Here is a 25,838-nt window from a genome sequence, read left to right as displayed (position 1 = left end):
TTATTTTTATTCAGTTTGGTACGTGTGAGTGTGTGCGTCTATGCTTATTTTAATAGTGTATACAGGCAGTAGATATTCAGACAGGGATTATAACTCTTTGTTCCATTGAGTAGAAGGATTGCCATCACATGCCAATCTCCTGCAGAGCTGAAAGATGGAGCCTGTTCTTCTGCACATAATGGGAAATTCTCACTAGGCTGTGACTGGAGTGTAAATTATTCTCTTAATAAAGGGCTGATTTTCTAAAGGCATGATATTCAATCTAAACACAGCTTCCCCTTCATTAAAACAATGCTTTTTACATTTTTGCCTGTGTTTAGGGATTTTCTGCATCTATGATGAAGTAACTTCAACGAGAAGTGACTCATTAATAATATAAATAATATATACACAATCTACTTACTCTTACTGCTGAAAATGAAAGGGTTTTTAAAAGAGCATTTTTATGATGTAAGCTTCTTAACAGCTGTCAGCTTGTTGCTCTAAAATCACGGGCAGTTGCTGAAGCCTAAGCAGCCGGTGTTGTAGAATAACACTATGGCAACATGCTTCATAGGCTTACACTTTGTGAGTAGCTAAATTTGGCTGCAAATAGTTTGGATGAAATGTAAATGGTTTGTAAGTAGCATTTAATATTAATAATTTGAAATTCCAGTGTCTGGGGCACAATTTATATCATTCCAGTGAAATGTATTATGATAAATCAGATGTAGGAGGGTGGCTGTCATGCAGTACATGTAGCTACAGACAGACAGATGGCAGCACATGCTTTTTTTTAATGATTTAACTTTTTGTTCAGCAGCTTTTCTATTGGAAATTTCAGCATCTATCTGGTTGCTAGGGTGAAGTTAAATGCAGTAACATAACTAATTGACAGAGCCCGGGTACAGGATGTGCAACCGCCCCCCTCCAACAGTAATGTTCTCTCCCAATAGCAGGCCCTGAGTGGTTGCGGGCTCTGGTGCAATTGCGCCCCCACACCCCCAGTAGTTCCGCCACTGATTAAAGATAGCAACCGGCACTGGTTTGAAAAATAGATACAAATATGAATATAAGAGGGCCTAAATAGATACATGTGTATCTATACATGAGTAGCCACACAGAGCAATAGTTTTTTTGGCCTCTGGGGCCAGTGACCCCCATGTGAAAGCTGGAAAGATTCAAAAGAGGAAGGCAAATAATTAAAAAAAAACCTATTAAAAAGTAGACTGATTGAAAACTTTCTAATACTAGGCCATTCTAGATGTTAACCTGAATGTGAACCACTCCTTTAAATATTTATTTGTTTTGTTTCTCTCTCTTTCTCTTATACCCTTGTCCTGGCCTTTTTCAGCTAGCAGCCGTGTAAACAAAAAAGGGGGAAAGGGAATTAATTTATAGAGCACTTTTCTCCCATGGGACTCATAGCGTTTTTTACAGCAATCAAGGCAGCCATTATAAATGCATTATAAATGCACTAAGTAGCTGGGACATCAGGAGGTTAAGGGACTTGTCCAGGGTCACAAGGAATTCAACCAGGATCTCTAGCAAGAGATTCAACATCAAAGGCTGATCACTTAACGTCTAGACCAGCGGTCTCTAATCAAAAAACAATTTTTTCAGTTCCAAATAAATATATCAAATAAATATTGATCATTAAATTCAATCTGAGTAATATTCCAACTGGAGCAACGACTGCCTAAACAGGTCATCCAATAAATGTACCCTTCTGCATGCTTCTAGTGATTACAGCTGATTATAACAGTGGAAATCATAACAAATCTTCATATTCTCACTCTAGAGATCCCAAGAAACATAGCTGTGGCAAATAATGTCCTGTTATTCTAAACTGTGTAAAGTTTGTGTCTTTCAAAGGTCTGTGCTTACACCAAAAATGTAATGGGATGGGATGGCTTGGGGAGGAGAGGGGGCTCTTCCCTGGGCCCCCCAGTCCAAAACTGCCTGCAGTTCTGGGTGTAAACCTTATCTCTCTCCAAACACCAGAACATTGCTAGAAGCCATTTAAATGGCCCCTGTGCTAGTCCAAGTGTGCTAAGGAGTGTAAAAGTGCAAATTTTAGTAATCATTCACAATTGACATGTGGCAGGGGACCAGTTGGAGAGATGGGCAGAAACACAGCATCTGTGGAGACATTGCAGTCCTGGCCTGTTAGCTTTAGAACAAGGCATATACTTCTATATTTACAGCCCATTCATATGACACTTTTATAGCAATACTGATTACATCATATTTCCCATGCAGAGTTGTTAATCCCAGCTCATTTGTTGCTAGACAACAGAAACACTACTATTGTTTATATAAGTATGCTGGGAGTATACAAACGGTGGTGGTCATGGACAGTAAGGGCAGTTTGAGGCAATAAGTATGTTTGGTGAGTTTAATAGTAGTGATGGGCGAATTTATTCGCCAGGCACGAATTTGCGGCGAATTTGCGCGATTCGCCGCCAGCGAAAACGGGCGCCGGCGTCAAAAACGGGCGCCGGCGTCAAAAACGAGATGCCGGAGCTGTTTCGCGAATTTTTCGCCATAGCGCGAAATTCGCAAATTTTCGGCGAAGCAAAATTCGCTAATTTTTCGGCGAAGCAAAACGGCACAAATTCGCCCATCACTATTTAATAGCATACCTCTCAACTGTCCTGATTTTCACGGGACAGTCCCAATTGTGACAGCTCAACCTGCAGTCCTGAATAGTTAGTGAAGTGTCCAGCGTTTCTCTTTGATCTCCTGCACTGAACAGCTACAAAAAGATCCAACATTTCTGATATTTAATTAAATCAGAGGCTTTTGGCAGTCAGAATACTTGGCAGTTGCACTTAGATATATTTGTAACAATTTAAGATAAGCAGAGATACAATTGTAACTATTTAAGATAAGCAGGTCTCTTAGGGAAACTGTGACTTGCAGTTTAAAGGGCAATTCACCTTCATTTGTACAACTATAATAACACATAAACCCTGACCCTAAAACCCCCAGAAATATGTTCAAGCTTTCCATAACCTGCCAAATTTTGTAAAATGGATGTGTTATTTACGGGGGGGTGATCATAAAATGGGCGTGGCCAAAAAATGTCGCTATGCTAAGAGCAGCAGATCTTTTTGACCCTCTTTCTGTTTTTCAGATGTTGGAAGATATGTAATACAGTATAACCCCGAATTTAGGTCCTCTGATTTTACGTCTCTTTTTTTACAGTCCCACCAGACTCAATGCATTCCTATGGGTGCAATTCCCTCATTTTATGTTATGTTTTCCCTGATTTCACATCGTTTTTTAAGCACTGTGGCATGCTAATCGCTATATTATCAGATAAAAACCCCTTACTTAGTGATTTAAGGCTCCTGCATACCTCCCAACTGTCCCTTTTTCGGAGGGACAGTCCCTCTTTTGACAGCTCAACCCGCAGTCCCTCATTTGTACTGGAAAGTCCCTCTTTTCTCTGCACTGAACAGCCAGAAAAAGAAACAAAGTTTCTCACTTAATTGGCTTTTAGCAGAGAGCCCAGAACAGCTAACAGGTGCAAATAAGATACTTTGTAACAATTTTGAGACACAAAAACACAGTTTAGATAAGGAGAAATATTTTCAAACTTTCATAACCTGCAAAATTTTGTAAAACAAACATGGTAATTAGGAGTGTGGCCACAGAAAGGGGTGTGGTCAAAAAATGCTGCACTACATGCGGAAAAAAATTTTTTGTCCCTCTTTTTACTTCCAAAATGTTGGGAGGTATGCTCCTGAAACTTTCCCTCGACAGCAGTGAGAATGAGAGGGAGGGAAATATGACTGTCCAGGCAAAAGTGGTGAGCCCTAATGGAGAAGGAAGGCAGTAGAAATGTGACCTGACAGGCAAAAATGGCAAGCTGTGAGCAGGGAAGGAAGAAAGCTGTGTGTTGCAGTGGAGCAGGAGGGGGCTTGTATGGAGCTGTACTGTGAGAGAGCAGAAGACTGAGAAGCAGCACGGAGAAGTGGTGAGCATTGCTGGAGCATAAGGGGAGCAGTATATGTGTTTTAAATAAAATGATGACTTCTGACCTTATTTCCTTTGTATACTCATTTAAGGGTCTTTAACACATTTCCCTGATTTTAAGTTTTCCCTGATTTTACATCGTTGTTCCCTGGTCCCCTGAAAGACGTAAAATGGGGGTTCTACTGTAATCGTCACTATCAATGCCTGCAGCACATAGAAATCAATACTCCAGCAACGTAAGACTATTACATTTCACTGTGTGTTAATTCCCCATACCATGTAATACCCAAAGCCCATGATTTTCAGGTTTTGGCAGTTTCCTGCACTGTGTTGTTTAGTTTGGGTGGCGCTAAGACGCAAGCCAGGCAGCAAGAGCTGACACACGCACCTCCCCAAACCCAGCGAACCTCACAGCATTCCCTGCTGCTTCCCTGATCGGTCACTGCCCCATACAGGTGTTCATTCCTTCCGTGCCTTTTCATTCTGATCGACTGCTGGACCCACCAATCAACAGGCGCCATTAGTGGACTGCCTCCAATCTGCTGGCGGAGTTTGCAAATAGAGCTTCTGAACGTGAGGCCAGAAAAATTGTGAAATACAGAAGGCAACTGAGCTGCCTGTGAGCGCTAGTGTCGTTGTATTATTGCGAGATCAAGACCCTGCCTGCAAGTGCCGCACTAAGCAGCCCAGATTCCCTGCTCTCCTCCAGCCATGGTCAGGAAATCTCCAGGCTCTGGTAAGGAGGAAGACTTCACCTTCGTTAGCCCCGTGGTGAAATATCTCTTGATCTTCTTCAACATGCTCTTCTGGGTAAGTGCAAGGTTGGTCCCTGTGCTTTATACACGAACAGCGGCTGCATCACTAGTCTAAACCGTGAGACATGTGTGGCGTTATTCTGCAGCACTGGAGGGAATACTGCTGCTCCTCCTGTCTGTTGTCACAGCAACATCTTTAGGATTGCAATAGCCTCGGGTTCTAGCTGGCTAAGAGTGAAGACAGACTGTTATAGAAGGGGACCTGTAGCTTTTATTAAGGGAATGTTCAGCTGCTGTTGAGAAACTGGTCAGCCTAGCCCAGAATGTTGCACATAGGATGATGGGAGTTGTAGTTCAACAGAGTGAACCATATATTAAAGGCTCCTGATTTGTAAAGCATCTTTGCTGATCTGTGGACAGTCAATATTTTTTTAAGAATGCACCTATGATCTTAGTACATTTTTGGTTCAAGCACCCCTTTTAGATTGATCTTGTGTTTAGTATGTACCCCCCCACACACACACACACACACACACACTTCATTAAAAGGTTACAAATTTATGGAAACATTCTGTGTTAGGCACATTAGATCCAATTATATTTAAGTGGCATGTAAGTACATGGAACAATCTGACATTTGTTTTGCAATTTGCATTGTCTTCCCCCCTATATGAACTGCTCCATTTCACAGCACAGAGACCTGTGGCCGCCTGTATGAATCCATTGCTGCCTGACCACCAGATGTACCACCCAATGTACCACCCTCTGCATTAGTACTGAGGAACACTCCTGAACTTCTGTCCAAGGTTTTACCTTTTTAGTGTTGAGTACCGTTTGACATTAAGTCCAAGATTCTTAACTTGCCAAATGTATGTGGTATTTTAGAATTTAGATTACAAACTCTATTGAGCAGGGCCATTTTAACCTCCTGTATAAATCAGTAGTTCCATGTTAAGCATGGCTGGCTTAAAGTGCTAGTTTTCACATTTCTTTCAGAGATCCACCAAAGTTGGGAATATTAAACCTTTATTTACATCTATCATAACATTAACTGTGCATACTATTTATAATTTTGCCGTACAAGTGTTTGCCAATTCTTTTACATTACATATATGCTCCCCAATGTTCTTCTAGGAGGGGGCTGGCATCATAATGTGGCCTACAGAGATGCAGTGACTGCATCAACTAAACAGTGCTGTCCTTACTCTACGGGATTTTAGAACCTGCTGTTGGAAGGGCCCTGTATATGGGTCAATAATTATTGTCATGTCAGTCTAGAGGGGCCATGTAAGCATCTTTTATCGGCCAGGTTATTGTCAGCTCAATTATTTCTGAATAGTTATAAGCTATAGTTGTGGATCAGTTGGAATAACCTATCCTGTGTCTAAACAGCACGGCCATTGTTGCTTTCTTGCATAAACGGATGATGTTACTGTCTAGTACAGTTTGTTCCTACTGAGTGTCTTCTAGTGACTCCATTACTTTATGTGCTATTATATGCTTCAAAAAATCTCCCACTTTCTTACTGTAAAATGACTCGTGATCTATAAAAGAACTTTGATTCTATGTATCCCCTGAATCACCTTTTGGGTTATTTCCACTGGAGCTACACAGGTAAAACTGTACTATGGGTAAACTAAAACCAGCCCTTGTAAATAGTTATAATGCACCTGCCTAGTCTGGATTTGTGAAATTCTGTCAAGCAGAGCCCTCTCCACCCATTTGCATTGTCTGTCATATATATACTTGTATAACCTCTACTCCCTTTTATATTTCCTTTATAACTACTTTCTGCAAAGCTAATGTAAGCCGAGATATCCTGTCCGCAAGATATCAGAAGCTACTGATAAGTCAAATGTGATATCGATAACTATGTAGATTTCCAAAGTGCTACATGCCTTTATGCCATTAGGAGTATTTATCAGCCAAATGCTTCATCTCATGGATATCCTGAGGGTCACCCTAAACCATGCCCCCCACTCCACCCTAGTGAGTCATTTTGGGGAAAAAGATATATGGTTTCCCAAAACCCAGAACAGACACCAAGGTTCTTGTCACAGCTCATGCTTCTGCCTATAACAGCTGCTTCGGGAGGAGCCCTCCGCTATTCAGGTGCCACCAGATCTTAAAGTGGGAGAACCAAGGCAAAAGTTTTCTGCAGACAAAGGAACCAAAACTTGTGACAGAAGGAACGGGGTTAGAGCAAAGCTTAGTCGTAGAACACTCCAGGGTCAAAACAAATCAGTTGCTGCCTAGGGCGCCTGGCCGGGTTGGCCCAGCTCTGGATTCAGAAGAGTAGTCTATAACAGGCAAAGGTGGGTTTAGGCAGCGATACAGTGATGGCAGGGGTCAGCAACCTTTACTATCAAAAGAGCCATTTTGTCCCCTCTTCCACTAAAGAAAAATAGACTGGAGCCGCAAAACATAACACAGCTTATAAACTTTTAAAAGTTCTAACCTTTTTTTAATTGTAACTGGTACAACAACAGTATACAACAAACAGAAGTGCAGTGTGTATGTGTAGGCTTACTTTGAAATAAATTAAACACTGAGTAGCCCAATTCAATGCTAGTGTTCTTATCTGTTTAATGTGACGTCTGTTTCTGAAGCTCCATGCTGATCTTCACTCTCTTGTCTTGAGTGTGTGACCGCGGTAAGGACCATGATGAATAATATTGCTGCTGCTTGGTCTTGTCTGTCACTGTTTGAAGCCGCCAGAAAGTGCGAGGGCTGTATAGATGACGTGACAGGCAAAGCCGCAAGACCGAGCCACAGCAAGCAGGATGAAGAGCTGCATGAGGCTCCGGACCTGCAGGGTTGCCTACGCCTGAGTGATGGTCAAGGAACAGAGAACACAGACTAGAGGTGCACCCTGGAACTATGTACAATAGACCTACATTGGGCAATGGGAGTATTTGAATTTCACAGCAAGTGTAGTGATGTCATGCATGCACCGAAAAGAAAAAACGCATGCATAAAACCCAAAACTGACACGTGCGAAGAAGAGTTTTACCAGATATTTTCATTACTTTAAAACACTTTCATTATTATGTTATCACTATAACATATAAAATATAAACATAATGATGCACAACTGTGTTTGCTGGTGGCTATGTATACATATATATTTTTAGTTTTAGTTATATAATGAAAAGTAAGGAAGTGCTCAAGGTTTTGAACATACTTCAGATGGGTTATGCTAATAATTCCCTGTGGCAGTGTTCCTTGCATCCAGGGCCGCCATCAGGGGGGCACAGCGGGGACAGTTGTCCTGGGCCTGGCAAAGTCTGAGCTGAAAGGGGGGCCCGGCTTTGCAGAGAGTGCAAAACTTTAGGATCAGCCGTTTTGGCACAGTTTATGGGTGATAAAAAAAAGGTAAAGTTTACCAAACCAGTGGATCTTTACATGTATGCCCCGATTCAATTTCTCAGGTCAGGTCCTGTCAGCAATCTGGCAAGTACCTATTGCTGAGTTAAAATACTGATATTGACAATAGAAAAGGGTAATATCTTTAAATAGCAAAAAATAAATAAACTGCAGAGGTGGCCACCACTTTGAGAATGTGTACATTATTTTTGGCTTTTGTGCTCATTTAAAGGGTTATAGTTGCTAATACTCTTAATGCTGCTGAAAAATGTATCAACTAATGTAGCAAATTGTAACAGTTCAGAATCTGCACCTGGTTTACTGCCAGACTGCAACACCAGAGACAGAAATATTAAACTTTAAACATAGATTTTAGAAAAACAGTAAAAATAAAATAAAAGATGGAAAGCAGTTGAAAAGCTTTTATTTCTGGTGAACAATCTGAAAACAACTGAATGGAAAAAAAGTGTTGGAAGGTGAACAGCCCCTTTAAAACACAACATAGCTGCTTATCTAACAAGGACTTGATACATAATATTCTACTGCAATATAAGTTGGTTACCTGCTTGAGATGATTGATGCTTTAAAACATCCAGTTTCTATGGTGACCAAATGCTCCCAGTGCTTGTTGCAAATAACCAGCATATTTGGTTCTGATACTTTACAGTCAGCGGCTGTTCTATGAAAGTGAATGTATTGGGCGTTTGCAGTTCACAAAGACATTTGATTTGTATAAAGGAAGGAAACATTTTTGTAACTATAAGTAACCTCTTATACTGGCAGTATTATATGTAGGTATTGCATAGAATATTCAACTGTAACATTGTTACATTCAATGTTCATGATGCTGAAAATCTTGAAGGTTTTTTTTAGAATGGAAAAGCAAAATAAAAAATAGCTTGAATTCTTCAGAGACAATTTTCCTTTTTTTTTTTTTTTTTAGACCCCACTCGGCTTGTATCTTGTGTTTTGATTACACACCATATATCTTGGGAAAGTGCAAGATATCTTTTTATTGTAGAAATGTCTTTGTTGATTATTCATTTTTACAATCCTTATAACACTTGGATGTGTAGGTGTACTAGTGAAATTTTATGGCTGTGAATGACTTTAAATTAAAAAAAAAAACACTTGCTGAAAAAATAGCCTTTAGAGATATCTATAGCCTATATGTGATATATTGTAAAGCCCTTTGCTAGATGATTGCAGGGTAGTAAGCAGTGAATATGATATTCCTTTCTCCTTGCAGTTACCCCAGGCCATCTTTGCTGTGCTCTATATAATCAGTGTTCCTCCTTATTGTGAAAGGAAAGGATTCATTTTCTAAACTTCTGTTTTCTGTACGACTTATGGGTTGGTTTTAGCTGACATCCTAAGTTAATTGTTAATCTAAAATGGCCAAGAGTTCTATTAATGGAAACAGAAGGTCATTTCCATCAGCTGCAAATCATTGTGCAGGATTCCTATTTTTTTTTACTTTTAACTCTATAGGTCTCTATAGGGCCTGTGTTTTGCGCACATTCATTTATTTCTTATCTTACCATGCTATTGCATACTCCATGCATAGAGCACCTTGTTGCTCATTTTAAGGCACTTTACAACTCAAGTATCCATGTCTGAATCACTTCCTGAATCTGTGTATTTATTAGTAAATGAAGGTTCACAACTTCTAAGGACAACAACAGCTGAACATTCATCAATCAGAATTCATCATATGTTCTATCAATTCTAAGAAATGAGATAAACATTTTGAATTGGAGATTTGGACCACATTGCTTTTAATACATCCACTTTGGAAACGGAGCCCCCCCTAAAAGATATATTGGCTAACTCCACTGGCAGGCCTGTAATTACTTCTTTAGCCCCTCTAGGCAACCAGGTCATAGCACCCACCTGATTTTGCACGCTCCCATTCCCCCCCCCCCACACACACACCTGGGAGGCATGCCTGAAATTTTTCCACCCTTGGCCTGGGTCTTTGTGGCCTTGCCAGTGTCGAACTGGCCCACCTGGATACCAGGAAAACTCCCGGTGGGCCCAGATGTCATGGCCATTCCCTATTTCTATTAAGTTAAATAGATGGAATAATAGTTTATAGTGTGTAAAGAATAGAGATTAGAAGAATAGAGGTTGAGTGAGAAGAGGAGAAATAATAGTACTGAGAGTGGGCCCCTGGTCTAAGGTTCTTGGGTGGGCCCCTGGTGTCCCAGTCCAACACTGGTCCATGCCACGAATCCGGGCTTGCTCATGGGAGATTTTGTAGGATGGTGTCAGAAAGACACAAGTCAGATGTAGTCACATGGTTCAAAATATAATGGGACTGATACAAAAATCTGATGTGTAAACTACATGGAAATCTTTCCATCCAACGTGGCTGTCAGATGGTAACTCAGCATGCTGTGTCTTTATTTGACGAGATAAAATCTGATTTATTTTTTTTCCTTTGACATTTGGGGGCAGATTTATCAAGGGTCGAATTGAAAGTTCGAAATTCAAATAATTTTATGGTCAAAACTGTCAAATTCGACTAGGGAGTTATTCAAATTCGATTAGCGTTTTTTTAAAAAAAAAAAATCTGAATTAGATTTTCGAGATTTATCATACTCTGGCCCTTTTAAGAACAAAAATTTGACTTTTCACCACCTAAAACCTGCCGAATTGCTGTTTAAGTCAATCGGAGAGGTCCAGAGATAATTTTGGAGTTGTTTGCAGCCTTCCTGACCTTTGAGTTTGTTTTCGGAGAGTTTTCCGATTCCATTTATCCGAGTTTAAAACAAAAAATCTGTTTTTTATAAGAATAAATTTCAATTGGTCGAATTTCGAATTTATGGGATTTTTCAAAAAACTCATCCTGCTTAATCTGATCTGACTTTATATTCTAGCCATAGATCAGATTTTGAAGGATCCTACAAATCTCGTGGTGTTTCACGGCAAGATCAGATACAATCTGACCCACAAAATCTGATCACAATCTCCCGTGTAGTTTTACCCTGTCAATGAAAATCTGACACCCAACTCCTCCATAAATATAGAATGAACAGAAAAAGATACTGAGAGAGAAATTAAAAAAGATAAACTTGATTATTTCAGAAACGGTACAGAATTTTTAATTGATTCAATTCACTTTCACGATAGTTCCCCTTTAAAGAAATGATGGAAAATGTTATATAGCAAAAATATACATGCACATATGTTTTATTTGTTACTGTCTTAATGTAACTCTGAAGGTGAAAAGCTGAGGTTCCGATGCCATACTCTTTAAAATCATGCTCTACCCTGGTTACTTGGTTGATTTCATCACTGAGGTGAGGCTCAATGTCTATTGAAATCTAAAAATGTTTTTTGATTTGCCTTTGTCTCTGCACTGCAGGTAATATCCATGGTGATGGTGGGTATTGGAGTTTATGCCCGTCTTTTGAAACATGCTGGTGAGTATACTGACCCACTTGTGCAATGTTTTTATAGTACATTTTTCTGGTGGGTAGTGATGGGCAAATTTATTCACCAGGCACGAATTTGCGGCGAATTTGCGCAATTCGCCGCCAGCGAATAAATTTGCGAAACGCCCGCGAAAATTTGCGGCAAAAATTCGCCAGCGTCAAAAAAAAATTTCCGAAAAAACGGACGCCGGCGTGAAAAACGGGCGCCGGCGTCAAAAAAACGGCGCCAGCATCAAAAACGGGCCATTTCGCGAATTTTTCTCCATTTCGCACGAAATTCCCAAATTTTTCGGCGAAGCGAAACAGCGCAAATTCGCCCATCACTACTGGTGGGTACATGCACTGGTTACAGTGCCTTGGAATAGGCTAATCACAAGCAAAGATTACAATGATTACCCACACTGCATATATATAAGCCTTTACTTTTATAAACAGATTTATTTACACTTACAATGAGTATCTACTAATACATACTTTCAAATCAGATGAAATAAAGCAGCATCTTTGTTTAAGGTGCATGTGAATGGTTGCTGGGCTGAACTGTAGTAATAGGTTTATGTGAATGTTTGTTTTTGGAAATGAGAGAATGTTCCCTTTCTAGTGAAGGGTTTCATATTGCACTTCTCTTTTGGCAAACATAAGGTCTCGAGTATAATTCCAGTTAAGAAACCTAACACTGCTTACAGTTATTTTAAAAGAAGCCATTTAAGTGAAATTGATATATATGTTATACTTATATGATGATATATAAACTGTTGTTCTAAGACTGTTTTACAGTTGGTCTTGTTTAATAGCATCTGTATATGTACTGTATATGCTTTTATATTCTGCCTAAATGTAAAATGCTAGCTGGTTGTCAGCAATGTTCCCTCTGAGCTGCTCACAAATTGTGGTTCACTCAAATAATTGTGTACTTGTTCTGACCCACTCACTTCTCTGTACATGGGTTTAAAAAGTGGGCACAACACAAAAGATAATTTTTGCCACACAGCCAAAATGAGTTAGCAACTAGAAAGCTAGAAATTATTGATTGTGATGGTAGATTATTATTGCAAATATTGTTTTCTTATCTCTTTATTTAGGCTCTCTATCTTTTTTTTTTAATTCTTTAGTCTGTTATTAAAAACACGGTAAGTAGGACTCTAGCAACTAGACAACATTTTAAACTCTAGAATGGATAATTTCAGATCAAAAAGTAGATTTAAAAAAACACAAGTTGCAAATAGTATAAAATAAGCATTCTCTAAATCTTAAATGGTGGCCACATCTTCTTTCAGACACTATTGACTTGATAAGAGCACAGTTTTCCCTTAACTATTTGCCAAGCTTCCCTTTCCTTATTAAGCACTGGTATAAATGGCAATGGATCTGCACTGGAATTGGAAAGGAGAGAGAGACTATTAAGCCATGGAAGCATTACTGTCTTATATAGTTTGTCTACGTTTAACAATGTTTCTGAGCATTTTCTATGTACATGCCCCAGGCATTGTGGAGATCCAAGCAGGGCTACCAGCAGTGTTGTGTAACACTGCATTTCCCATTTTATTATTGGGTCACAGTAAACTTCTAGCATTTTTCAATTGATTATGTGGTTGGGGAGGGGACCTGGGGGGGTATAATAGCGACATTTAAAAAAAGTAAGGTTGCTTTAGTTTTTCTTTAAATGGCTTTCTTCATGAAAGGGGCAACCCCACCAGATCATAGCACAGGGAGAGGCCATCATTTTATGTTAATAGGTTGTAAAGTTCTGAAATATTTGAGGACATTGAAATTTTAAATAAATCACTTGATACAAGTGAGACAGAAACCCCTAGAATAATTTCCTGTAACCTTCTTCGGTTTAAACTTATTGTATTTGTGCACTTGTGCAACACAGGTACAATGTAAGCAGTGGCAAAAGACCATAAATTTGCTTTTTATCCTTTCCATGCCATACTAAAGTTGGCCATACATGGGCAGATTTAAGATGCTGATTCAGGTCCTTTAGACGGATAAGGGGTATTTCTGTATTTGGATCACCAAAGTCTGCGAAAAACATTTAATAAACCCAAATGTGAGTTTTGGTTATGGTCAAGTACAAGGGACTGCTGAATTATTGTAAAGAAAAAAGAATTTTAATGATTTTAAAATGATTTGCTTGAAATGGACTCTATGAGAGATGACCTTTTGTGTAATTCAGAATTCTCTGTCTTTTTTTCACTGCTACACTTTAGGGCCAGTTTATGACTGCTCAAGCCTTTTAACTCGAGCAGTAATTAAGGAAACCCTGCATGAGTTGGGTTGCCACCTGGTCAGTATTTTACCAGCCTGGTCGGTAAAAATTATGGTTAATCCCAATGTTATTAATAGGGAAAAAAGATAAATATGTAGGACGGCCGGTATTTTTTCAGAAAAGGTGGCAACCCTATGCGTGAGTTAAGGAACTTACCCAAGGTTTGGTGGAAAAAATCTTGTTAGTTGAGTTTTTTTCCTTGAGCGAACTTTCTTAATTAAGAAAAAGTTGGGCACTTAAAAGCTGAAAGGCTCCAGCAGTCAAAAATCTGATCACCTGTTCCCTTGTTGCAGAGGCTGCCATGGCCTGTCTTGCTGTGGATCCTGCCCTGTTGCTTATTGGGGTTGGGATTTTAATGTTCCTTATCACATTCTGTGGTTGCATTGGATCTCTGAGGGAAAACATCTGCCTGCTGCAAACCGTAAGTTCTCTATATTGCTACTTAATAGTAAAGCAGATTTGGTTTTAGAAGTTAAGAAGCCAGACAGTTACAGAAAGGTGGTAATTAATTGGCACTCCAAGACTCAAAAACACAATTTATTTGTGTGTGTGCTACTTCACAGCCATAAAGGAGAAATAGGAGCTGCACACATCTTTATATTGCAGATGCTTAACCTATTTACTGAACAGGCTCTTTTCATAAGGTTAAAAAAAAATGTGTCACTTTTAAGCATGACTTAGATTTGCCACCTAAGATAAAAATTAAGTTGTTTTTTTTCTATGACCTATTCACCATTATCTTAAACTGAATGTTTACCTTATTGGAGTAAGTATTATTAAATAAGTAGGTCACATAAAGCACAGCAGTTGATTTTTGTATCGGCATGTGTATTTTTTATCATCTCTCTGCACAGACTATGGCCAAGGGCAGATGGAGCTTTGGCTCCGCTGCTCTCAGCCTGCATTTTTTTTTTTTCAAACTAAAAGAAGCTGATCTGCCCCATGCCCCATCTCCATGGAATGGAATGGAGATGGGGCACAGAGCAGATCCATTTCTCTCTGCCTGAAAAATACAAAGCTGAGCGCAATGGAGCTAACACTCCCTCTGCCCTTGGTCTAAAGGCAAATTTATGGTTACAGTTAAATTCTATTTTACTTGTACTTTATGTATGTTTATTAGGTCTCCGTAGAAGAGAAGCAAGGGGTGGGTGAGGTTGGTTTTGCAGGTATAAGACATTACTCCAATAATAACATGCTGATTTGTAATTTATCTAATCCATCATAAATACATGTTTAAGGCAACAAATAGCAACAGTGAGCTCCAGTTTTTCATTTTAAACTGAAGCCAGTGTTTGATTTTAATATGGTTATATAGTGGTAGTATTTTGCTCTGTTTAATGTGCAGTATTTTTGCTTTTTTCCCCCTCCCCCCCACAGTTCTCAATTTGTCTTACGCTTGTCTTCTTACTTCAGTTGGCTGTGGGCATTGTGGGATTCATCTTTTCAGACAAGGTAATCTTTTACCAAGACCAAGTTGCTTCTGAATAAAGAAATTCAATTGAGGAATTACCTGGTGACCTTTGACATCATTTAACTGTGTACCGTACAAGCTGTTTGAAAATAATAATTTACATTTACATGATACAAGATATTGAAGTTTAATGTGGGTTGTATCTGTTATAGGCGCGTGGAAAAGTAAGTGAAATTATCAGCAATGCCATTGAACATTACCGCGATGACCTTGACTTGCAGAATCTCATAGATTTTGGGCAGAAAGAGGTGAGTATTACCTGACCCTGCTAGTAAATAAATTCTATATTAGAACATGAGTGAAATGGAACTTATATGAAATGGAAGGCTGTGGTTCTAGGTAGCTAAAAGATGTATATGTTGACAATGTAATAGTAAATAAGACACCTGAACAAACTTGATGGATGTTGATTTACCAGTAGACTCGGAGGCATAACAACATCCCTTCAGATCAAAGAAAGGTATAAAAAGAGTATGACCGTGAGAATGGCGAGACTGTGGAGTTCACTTACCTGAACCTTAATATAATGTAAGAAAATGCAAGTTTACTGGATTAAAATATATTATTCTAATGTGGGTGTTACTATTATCAATCTCATCCTATGTTAAGAGAGAGGTCAGTATCAGGGATGTAAAGTGTTTTTTGTCCACCTGTTAACTGGATATATATATAGTATATGGCAGAGACACTTTTCTGTTCCTCCTGGGCAGTTGTTGAAAAAAATTAAACATCAATGTTGTTCAAAGCAGTGAGTTTGATTTGATCAAATTAAATCATTCTACCATCCACAATTTGATATCAAGTATTAAAAACTCAAACTAAAATGTTTAAATAAGATCACATTCCTGTTCTATGAAATGTAGGTATTGCAAATCAGAGTAACCATGACAATGAGCTCTAAAACATTATCTAAGGCAATATGCTGTGTGAGTTACACCTTAATTTATAAATAGACCATGCTGATTATGTTTTGACTTTATAAAGGGGTATTGTTGAACATTTATATGTGTGGATTATCGTCTCTGTATTTACATACACTGTAAAGTATGAGCCTTTAGCTTCCTGTGTGCAGTAAACATTCCATCTCTGCACAGCTGCACTTAAACACACGCTATGTGAAAGAGCTGCCGGCATGCTTGTCATAAAGTACGTGAACCTGAAAGATCAAATAAAAACAAAGTTATGGGATACTAAAGACTGCTTACACAAAAGAATAAAAGGTGATAAAGAAAAGTTGCCATTAAATATTTGTGGTGTGTATAGGAGAGCAGCAAATGCCAGGAAACCCTTAAAATCCCCAGCATAACACTGCTAGAGGAACGGAATTCATTATTGCAGGTAGTATTCCTCGAGATAGCTGCAACCTGGCTATCTATATGAATACTAAATTGCACCAGATTAGATCCTGCTAAAGCACAACGCCTCCATCCTTTTACATGGCGTATTTGTGTGTGCTGCATGGACATGTGTCCTGTGCATAACCTAATAATGTAAAAATTTTAAAAGATTTTGTACATATCTTTCTCTCACCTTGCCTGAAAGTAGTTGATAAATACACAATCTACCAAAACATGTAAAGAGACGGTTTATAGTTACAGTGCATGGTTCCACTGGCTTCGTACTGCCCTATATTAGTTTATCAGTCATGACTCGTTATTCAGCTTTTTATAATTCATGCTGTGTTTCTTTCTTTCCCATTTAACTGCTTTGCCTGGTGCTAGTTTAGTTGCTGTGGGGGCATCTCTTACAAGGACTGGTCCCAGAACATGTATTTCAACTGCTCCTCAGAAAACCGCAGCCAGGAGCGCTGCTCTGTACCCTACTCTTGCTGCCTACATGATGAAGGGGAGGTAAGGCCTGAATTAAAACAATTTTAATACAACAATCCTGCAGCCTTCAACGCAAGCAGAACAGGAGAGAGGATGTGAAGTTTACATGCCTTTCTGTGATATATTGGGGCATAATTGCAGTTGTTTATTTTCTCCACATATTACCTCTTAATATGAACACATGGTTCTTGTCACGATAGGCCAAATTTGAACTGTAGACGGCACAAATAATTGGGTGTACGAGACCAGATGGGGATAGAAATGCAGCTGTTCTATACTAGTTAGTAACAGATATTTACATTGGGTGGGTTAGATATTAAACATTAAATATTCTTGAATGTTTCCTGGCATTCTCCCAACAGTTCCAATTTTATCTAATTTATCTTCGCTCTCCTGACTGTCTCCATTTTATAATCATCAGAAAGTGTTTGCCAGGTTAAAAGCCATGGCATTCCATAGTTTAATAGGCAGAAATCTTGCAGTACTACACTGAATTCTATTGGGCATCTGTTTTAAGAATCCTTGAAATCAGTCATTTTAGTCCCTTAATTATTGGAAAAATGCATCATCCCATATAAAAGAAAAAAGGTAAACCAGACGCTGTTGCTGTTTATACTGGGGCTTAATTAGAAGATCACATTTATTGTTTTCTCATTTCTTAAATGCAGTGTAACAATAATATAATAATTTGGTGCTTGGTACTTAAAGGGAAGTGTATCTGTTTTTGTGTAGTTCATCAGTAGAGACAGGAGTTTCAGTAGCTGAGGGCCCTTGCATTAAGAAGGCTTGAATAATGTCTGAAACAGATCATCCAATTCTTCTCAGCCTTGGATGGATGATCCTGTATATAGAATGTGGCTATGTTTATAGGTGAATACTCCAGTGTGTCGATACAGTATGCAAATTCAGTATCTTGACATTTGCAGAGTGTGTATTTATAGATTCTGACTTTTCCAAGGCTAAATATTATTTTGCTGTGTTTTGTTGTGTTTTTAACAAAAACACAAAGAAATAACAAGAAAGTAAAGACTAATTGTCAGAGGTATTGCTTCTTCAGCAAGCAGCTAACATATCTTTGAAAAGCTTGAGAGAAAGATAACTTGTAGGGTGTAGAATGAACAGCACATAGGTTGTGTCTTTTCTGGATCATACATATATCTTTAGCCATAAACGAAACCTTTATTTGCTATTTATTTTATTTGCTCAGTGTAGTTTTATCCTTTAGGGCCAGGGCCACTGTAGTTTGTGGCAAAGCATATAAGTCATTACTGTGTTCACAATATAACATAAAACTTATTATGTATGTAATGTCAGACACGTACAGAATGAGTGAGCTGCGTGCTCCTCATTATTCACATTGCAGAGCCAACATTGCCACCCTAACTCCTGGTACAAACTGCATAGCACTTGCTAGGAGCAATTTCTGTCCCAAATTGTATGGTTTTCCTGAACCAGAGTGTTGGCTCTATTAGACTGTACCTCCAGCGGAAATTTTTTTTTACTATGCTAGGTGCCCTTTTAAAGAGCAGACTGTGCTGTCTGATGTTTAATATATATGGGTTAGTAGTTGGCAACATACTTTTATGACCAATTGAATCTTCTAGATCACTATATAACTACATAATTTTAATTTTGTTCCAAATTTCTACTTTTTTTTGGTTTATTTAGAATTATCTTACTCCCTAATACCCAGTAGGTGGAAGCACTAGACCAAGAGAGAAACTTTATTGATCACCTTTGAAAGTACACAGTGTCTTCTGAACAAGTTTTCTACCTTCCCATAAAAAATGAAGGCACAGTAATTTGATATTTTTTTCTACTTTCTCTACCCTGCCGCACTTGTCAGACACTATCACTGCAATAAGCAATGTACATATATAATTAAAGGGGAACTAAACACTGCCAGCCATTTTTAACCTTAAAGGAATAGTTCAGTGTGAAAATAAAAACTGTGTAAATAGACAGGCTGTGTAAAATAAAAAATGTTTCTAATATAGTTAGTTAGTCGAAAATGTAATGTATAAAGGCTGGAGTGAACAGATGTCCAGAATCCAACTTCCTGCTTTTCAGCTCTATAACTCTGAGTTAGTCAGCGACTTGAAGGGGGGCCACATGGTACATTTCTGTTCAGTGAGTTTGCAATTGATCCTCGGCATTCAGCTCAGATTCAAAAGCAACAGATATGACCCATGTGGCCCCCCCTCAAGTCTCTGATTGGTTACTGCCTGGTAACCAGGGTAACCAGTCAGTGTAAACCAAGAGAGCTGCAAAGCAGGAAGTAGTGTTCAGACTGACATGTTATACATAAAATCACTCCAGCCTTTATACATTACATTTTTGGCTAACTAACTATATTAGAAACATTTTTTATTTTGCACAGCCTATCTATGTACCCAGTTTTTATTTTTACACTGAACAATTCCTTTAAAGTCCAGGGCACAATTTCCCCACCCTATCTCTTACCGCAGGGGATAGGGCGGGCAAATTACCAGCAATTCAGATTTTCCACCTTCTTGGCTGTGAAGCTGTACAGCAGTGTCTGCAGCCACCATGTTTAGCTGCATCACTTCCATTACAAGGTTTCATGGCAGGAATTGCAAGCCACGAGTATACACTGGACCGGAATGATAGGTCGGCTTCCAGTGAACATGTGCATGCATGTTGGAAGCTAGTTATCACTGAAGCTAGTATTGCTTATTAACATCTGCCCACTGCATTATATTCACAAATATACACAGTAGATGACTCTGTATGGTCAAGTGCTTTTCTGTACATCTTATTTTGTAATACTCTAACTTTTGTAGGCTGTCATCAACACCTTGTGCGGACAGGGAATGCAGGAGCTTGACTATCTAGAGGCAGGCGAATTTATCCATACCAATGGCTGCATTGACAGACTTGTTAACTGGATTCACAGTAATCTTTTCCTGCTGGGAGGTGTGGCCCTGGGACTGGCAATCCCACAGGTAACAAAGCATTTGAGGGCAAAGTTAATTTATACATGGAGGATAGGTATACAAGTGTAATACAGTGCATTTTGGAGGCCATGCAAATATGGAGGCCATTAATATCAGGCTAGGCTTTCCACTAGGCAGTGCACATATAATCCTGCATATTGGATTCCTGCTAACAAGAGGGAAGAGGGGTGTTGTATACTGGAATGAAATTCTCTACATTACAAGGCCCAAGCATGGACTAGTTTCAGTTTCCTTGTTTAGCTTATGAAATTACTAACACTGGATTTTTTTTTTTGAGTAAAGGAGTAGCCAAAAATAATGTTTATTGCATTCATGTAGAACACGTGAGTATACTTTAAATGATGCCACCAAATAGAGAGAGGCCCTTGCTGAATTTTGTTATTGTAATGCTTTGTAAATGTATTTTTCTATTTCTTTGAAAAGCTGGTTGGAATCCTCCTGTCCCAAATTCTCATCAATCAAATTCGGGACCAGATCAAACTACAGAGGTATAACCAACAGCACAAGACAGACCCTTGGTACTGACAGAGGGCCAGGTGCATGCGCCCAACTTTGCTTTAAACAATTACTGCAGCACATCTCCTGGACCAGGAAAAGTACTAGCAGATTTCAAGTCACATTGATTGCCACAGAAAGCTTTAGCTTTATGGAAAAACAAAACGAGAGCTACAGTGGTGCACTATCATTTCCCAGAATAGTTTCCAATTGTCTTGGCAGAGGCTGCATTGTGGCATTTTGATTTAATGTATTTTACAGAGCATAACACTTCAAGGGATAAAGTCTGCATTTCTGTGGGAAGACATTAATTGATTTACAATATATGAATTAGTGCAGTCCAGGAGGAAAAGGATCCATATTGTCCAAACAAGGTGTGCTATTCAGAGAGGAATGTTATAAAAGCTTGGACTTTTTTATCATTGCAATTTATATTTATTTTCTGATACACAAAAGAAATAGTTTGTAATTATTGCCAAGATTGTTACTTTTTTCTTCACTGTATACTGACAGCTGTTTCAGAAGACTAGATGATTCTTGCTATATGGAGCCTTTAAAATATTCTGTTATTTTTATAATAGAAGCCACAAAAAAAGACACATTTGACTAAAACCATACAAGCAGGTTAACTGGTTCTGTAAAGCGCTGCAAAATATGTTGGTGCTATAAAAATAGAGAATAATAGCTAATACCCTAACCCTGATCCAGATGTATGTACTGTATAAATGTATAAAGACAACCCACACTTGTATATCTGAGCTAAGGCCTTGATCATGGATCACATCAGAATTCTTTCTAACTGTACCTTCCAATTCAAGCTAACCTTGAAAGTTCATTATTCAGCCTGTCAGACGTTTCAGTCATAAACAAATCATTTGCAATGAATTGGAGCAAGGGTGCACCATTCTCTTCCTGGTAAACCCAGGGTGGTCATGAGACCATCCTTGTTTTTTTTGTTAAAAAAATTGGCTGTTGCTTATTGAGGATCATTTTCAAAAAACCAATTAAATGTCCACTATAATTTCAGCACGTGTTTATATTGATGACCGTTCCCCTTTAGTATCACACAGTATTCTCAGCATAACCGTACTCATTTGTGTCTTGTAAAAACCAATGAAAATTCTTCAATGTGTTTTACTGCAGACAGGTCATGCTATTTTGTTTTTGCAGAGAGTTTAGGACACAACATGTAGTACAGAGCAGGTTTAGTTGAATGTGACAAGTATTATAAAGAAACTTAAATAGTGGCTTCTCAGGGGCAAGGAAAAATAATGTTCTTAGAAGTAACACTATTTTCTCTTGGTGTAGTTGGGAAATGGAAGGTTGTTGTGCACAGAGAGCTTTGTTTTCACTAATGGCCATAATTCCCCTAAATGCCCATTTGATGCATTCTTCTTTTTATGTTTTATCCCTGGACAGACTATTGAATGTGTATGAAAATATTAATTCTTCAATATCCCTTCTCAACATCTTTCATTACACAAAAATGAATGACTTGCCATTTGCTTAGTGTGTGCCAGATGCATCAAAGTCTGCAGCACCTGTTTATATGCTTATGAAGATGTAGCATCTTAACTGATGGATCTCTCACACAAAGCAACACCCTTTATCAAACTGAAATAAAAATACATGACATGCTCACTAAATAGATCATGAATGTCTGTTACAACTGAATATCCTTACTTTTTGCACTTTATAATTTCATTTTGAAGCTGAATAGAGTGCAGACTTGTGTTGTATAGAGTGCCTGTCTTATTTTCTTTTATTCTAATAGTCACCATTGTGCATAAATTTGAGGGTTGCACACCAGATCCCAGGGACGGGTATAATGGTCAAAGGCTTATGATACAATGAACAATTATCAAACGTGTAAATTCAAAAATGTTGTGATTGCTTTTGGAAAAATTACAAAGAACTAAAGGGAAATGTATCTAATATTTTTACATGTACATGTTCAAAATGTTGGTTCTGTGGTTGTGCACTGAATATTTCTGCAGTCTATATTTGAAATTATGCAGACCATTTCATGCAAGATCATGTGTGTCTTTTCTTTCCTGTGCTCATTTGTAGTCATTCCGTGAATGGCTTTAAATATAATAGCTTTTCTGTAATAGTCCCCATAGATCAGTGATCCCCAACCAGTAGCTCGCGAGCAACATGTTGCTCTCCAACCACTTGGATGTTGCTCTCAGGGTCCTCAAAGGAGGTGCTTATTTTTGAATTCCGAGCTTGAAAGCAAGTTTTAATTGCATAAAAACGAAGTATAGTGCCAAGTAAAGCCTCTTGTAGGCTGCCAGTCCTCATAGGGGCAACCAAATAGCCAATCACAGCCCTTATTTGGTACCCCAAGGGACTTTTACATGCTTGTGTTGCTCCCCAACTCTTTTTACATTTGAATGTGGCTCACTGGTAAAAAAAAAGGTTGGGGACCCCTGCCATAGATAAACATGGTCCTGTAGTCTGTTACAGAAGAATAGGAATGCACCAAATCCACTATTTGTGATTCGGCCAAATCCTTCGTGAAAAGTTTCGGCTGAATACCGGACCGAATCCTAATTTGCATATGCAAATTATTGTCGGGAAAGGAAAAAGTGAAAAAAAAAAACATTTTTACTTCCTTGTTTTGTGACAAAATGTCAAGTGATTTCCCTTCCCACCCCTAATTTACATATTCAAATTCAGATTTGGTTCAGCCAGGCCCAAGGATTCGGCTGAATACGAATCCTGCTAAAAAAAAAAAAAAAAAAAAAAAAAAAAAAGGCTGAATCCTGGATTCGGTGCATCCCTACAGAAGACTATTCACTATTTTATTTTTTGATATTTCTTGCTCCAGTACTTTAAAGATGTCCTTAACATCAATAAAAATGATAAAATATCCCATAGCCCTGATACAATTATTTTGGGATCTCTTTAGATTGTTTAAAACAACATAGATCTATAATTCTATTGATGTGTAGGTGCTTTGCACAGAGCTTTCATGTTTTTACCAATGGCCATAATTAATCATGACACAGTGATCAGTGGTGGATGATTCGTAAGATTTGAAAATGTCTGTGTATTTGGCTTTAATGAACAATCATAGAATGAACATTAAACAGGAAAATTGAGACGGAAGCATACAAGCATATACAAGCATAGGTGGTGTATGACCACCTTAATAAATACACCTATATACATGGATGGATTATGCCTACTCTGAAGTAGAATTCTGTAGTCTTGGCATATTGAAAAATGTGTTCTCACTCAAGTGTAGCAGTATTAAATACACTTCTGTTTTGCTTAATATCGAATTACTCCAGTATGTAGAGACTGTGTTTTAAAAACAATATGTCTTCACCACTGTGTTATATAATATCTGTCCTGACCTATAAGTGCAGCAGGTAAGCATATAGGATGCATTTTTATATTCCTTGCAATATGGATGTGCCTTTTTTCCTTGTGTTGAAACAAAATATTGCTTTTACATTGTAATATGAAAAGTGAAGAGTTGGTATATTACTTTTTTCAATATTGAGAATACAATTGATGTGTAAAGATGTCTAATAAAACAAAACATATTACAAGGAAATTTTGTGTTTGACATACCCATATTTTTTTGTAAGACTAGAAACCAGCAACTCCATTTGTGCCCATTCCTCAGCCATACACAATGCAACATTTTTATTCAAAGCAGTAAGAGTATGCTGTACAGTTTTGGTCTCCATCACTCAAACAGGACATTATTGAATTAGAGAGGGTACAGAGAAGGGCAACTAAGCTGGTAAAAGGTATTGGAAATCTTAGCTATGAGGAAAGACTGGCCAAATTGGGGATGTTCACGCTGGAGAAGAGGCGCTTAAGGGGTGATATGATGACTATGTATAAATATATAAGGGGATCATATAATAATCTCTCTAATGCTTTATTTACCAGTAGGTCTTTCCAGCTGACACAAGGTCACCTATTCCGATTAGAAGAAAAGAGGTTCCGCCTAAATATTCGGAAGGGGTTTTTTACAGTGAGAGCTGTGGAGATGTGGAATTCTCTCCCTGAATCAGTTGTACAGGCTTATACATTAGATAGCTTCAGTGTCGGACTGGCCCGGCGGGACACCGGGAAAAAACCCGGTGGGCCCCGACCCTCGTGGGCCCCCGCCGGGCCAGACCCCCTCTAATAGTATAAAAAAATTTTAAAAAGTTTTCGGTGATGCGCATCGCATCACCGCTTGCGCATGCGCATCGGCGCTTGCGCATGCGTATCGGCGCTTGCGCGCCGAGAAGTGCGCTCGCGCATGCGCGCAGTAGGGGGGCGGGGGCCCTGGACCAGCAGTCCCGGTGGGCCCCGGTCCCCCCAGTCCGACCCTGGATAGCTTTAAGAATGGGTTGGATAGCGTTTTAGCAAGTGAGGGAATACAGGGTTATGGGAAATAGCTCATAGTCCAAGTTGATCCAGGGACTAGTCCGATTGCCATTTTGGAGTCAGGAAAGAATTTTTCCCCCTCTAAGGCAAATTGGAGAGGATTCAGATGGGTTTTTTGCCTTCCTCTGGATCAACTGGCAGATAGGTAGTTAAAAAAAAAAAAGGTTGAACTCGATGGACGTGTCTTTTTTCAACCTTACTTACTATGTTACTATGTATGTTGTACACATTAACAACTTTCTGTGTTTTTACCTGTAGTTTGTGTGCGTATGTATCTTTAAAGGATAAGTAAACCTTTAAAAGAAGTTTATGTAAAATTGATGAGAGTGCTTTTCTAAGCACTTCTGTTATTTACATTCATTATTTATTTATTTATTTATTCCAAGATATTAAGGGATACATGTGCTGTTAATATGAATGAATTTTGTTCCAACAGCGCCACTTGCTGGTCAGCTTCTGACCACCAAGTAGTCAAGGAAGTTGTCAGGAGATAGAAAGAGGTTGCTCTGATGTTCTTCTGCTTAGGAAAGATTTGAGAAAGGTTTCTAATTGTTTTCCAGATTCTCTCTCTCATTACTCTTTTCCCTTTTCTCTTACATCTGTCATAATCGATTGGAAAACAAAAATCTTTAAAAAAAAAAAAAAATGTGTGAAATCAGAGTTCATCCCCTGTAAAAAACAACTCAAAAAATCCTGAGACTAGTGGAATTTTACTGTGGTAGGCTCTAATTTAACACTTTCATAGACACTTATCATAGTCTATGAACAATAGCAGGGCAGAACTAGCAGGGGCAAATTTACTAAAGCGCGAAGTGGCTAACGCTAGCGAAAATTCGCCGGCGTGACGTCATTTTGCCAAGGGGAAGGGACA

At 38.7% G+C, this 25,838-nt stretch overlaps 1 protein-coding gene across 7 annotated transcripts in view; it reads left to right on the top strand.

Annotated features, from left to right (window-relative positions):
* Nucleotides 1–24,132, top strand: part of tspan33.L (tetraspanin 33 L homeolog) — an 85,080-nt gene extending 60,948 nt beyond the window's left edge. For 2 of the 7 annotated variants that reach the window (XM_018250912.2, XM_041586603.1), the window contains exons 3-9: nt 11,455–11,512; nt 14,090–14,217; nt 15,174–15,248; nt 15,420–15,515; nt 16,989–17,117; nt 19,901–20,062; nt 20,498–21,139. In XM_018250912.2, coding sequence (XP_018106401.2) covers nt 11,455–11,512; nt 14,090–14,217; nt 15,174–15,248; nt 15,420–15,515; nt 16,989–17,117; nt 19,901–20,062; nt 20,498–20,599 — 750 coding nt within the window. In that variant the 3' untranslated portion in view covers nt 20,600–21,139. Of the gene's footprint in view, nt 1–3,693; nt 3,965–3,994; nt 4,774–11,454; nt 11,513–14,089; nt 14,218–15,173; nt 15,249–15,419; nt 15,516–16,988; nt 17,118–19,900; nt 22,693–23,010 lie in introns of those variants that run through there. The other 5 variants (XM_018250910.2, XM_018250913.2, XR_005966315.1 and 2 more) reach the window with 5 other exon arrangements.
* Nucleotides 24,133–25,838: the final 1,706 nt, after the last annotated feature.

This window comes from Xenopus laevis, chromosome 3L, assembly GCF_017654675.1.
Source record: "Xenopus laevis strain J_2021 chromosome 3L, Xenopus_laevis_v10.1, whole genome shotgun sequence".
Lineage (NCBI taxonomy): Eukaryota > Metazoa > Chordata > Amphibia > Anura > Pipidae > Xenopus > Xenopus laevis.
Note: the sequence above shows the minus strand (reverse complement) of the source record. Positions and strands in the feature narration are given on the sequence as shown.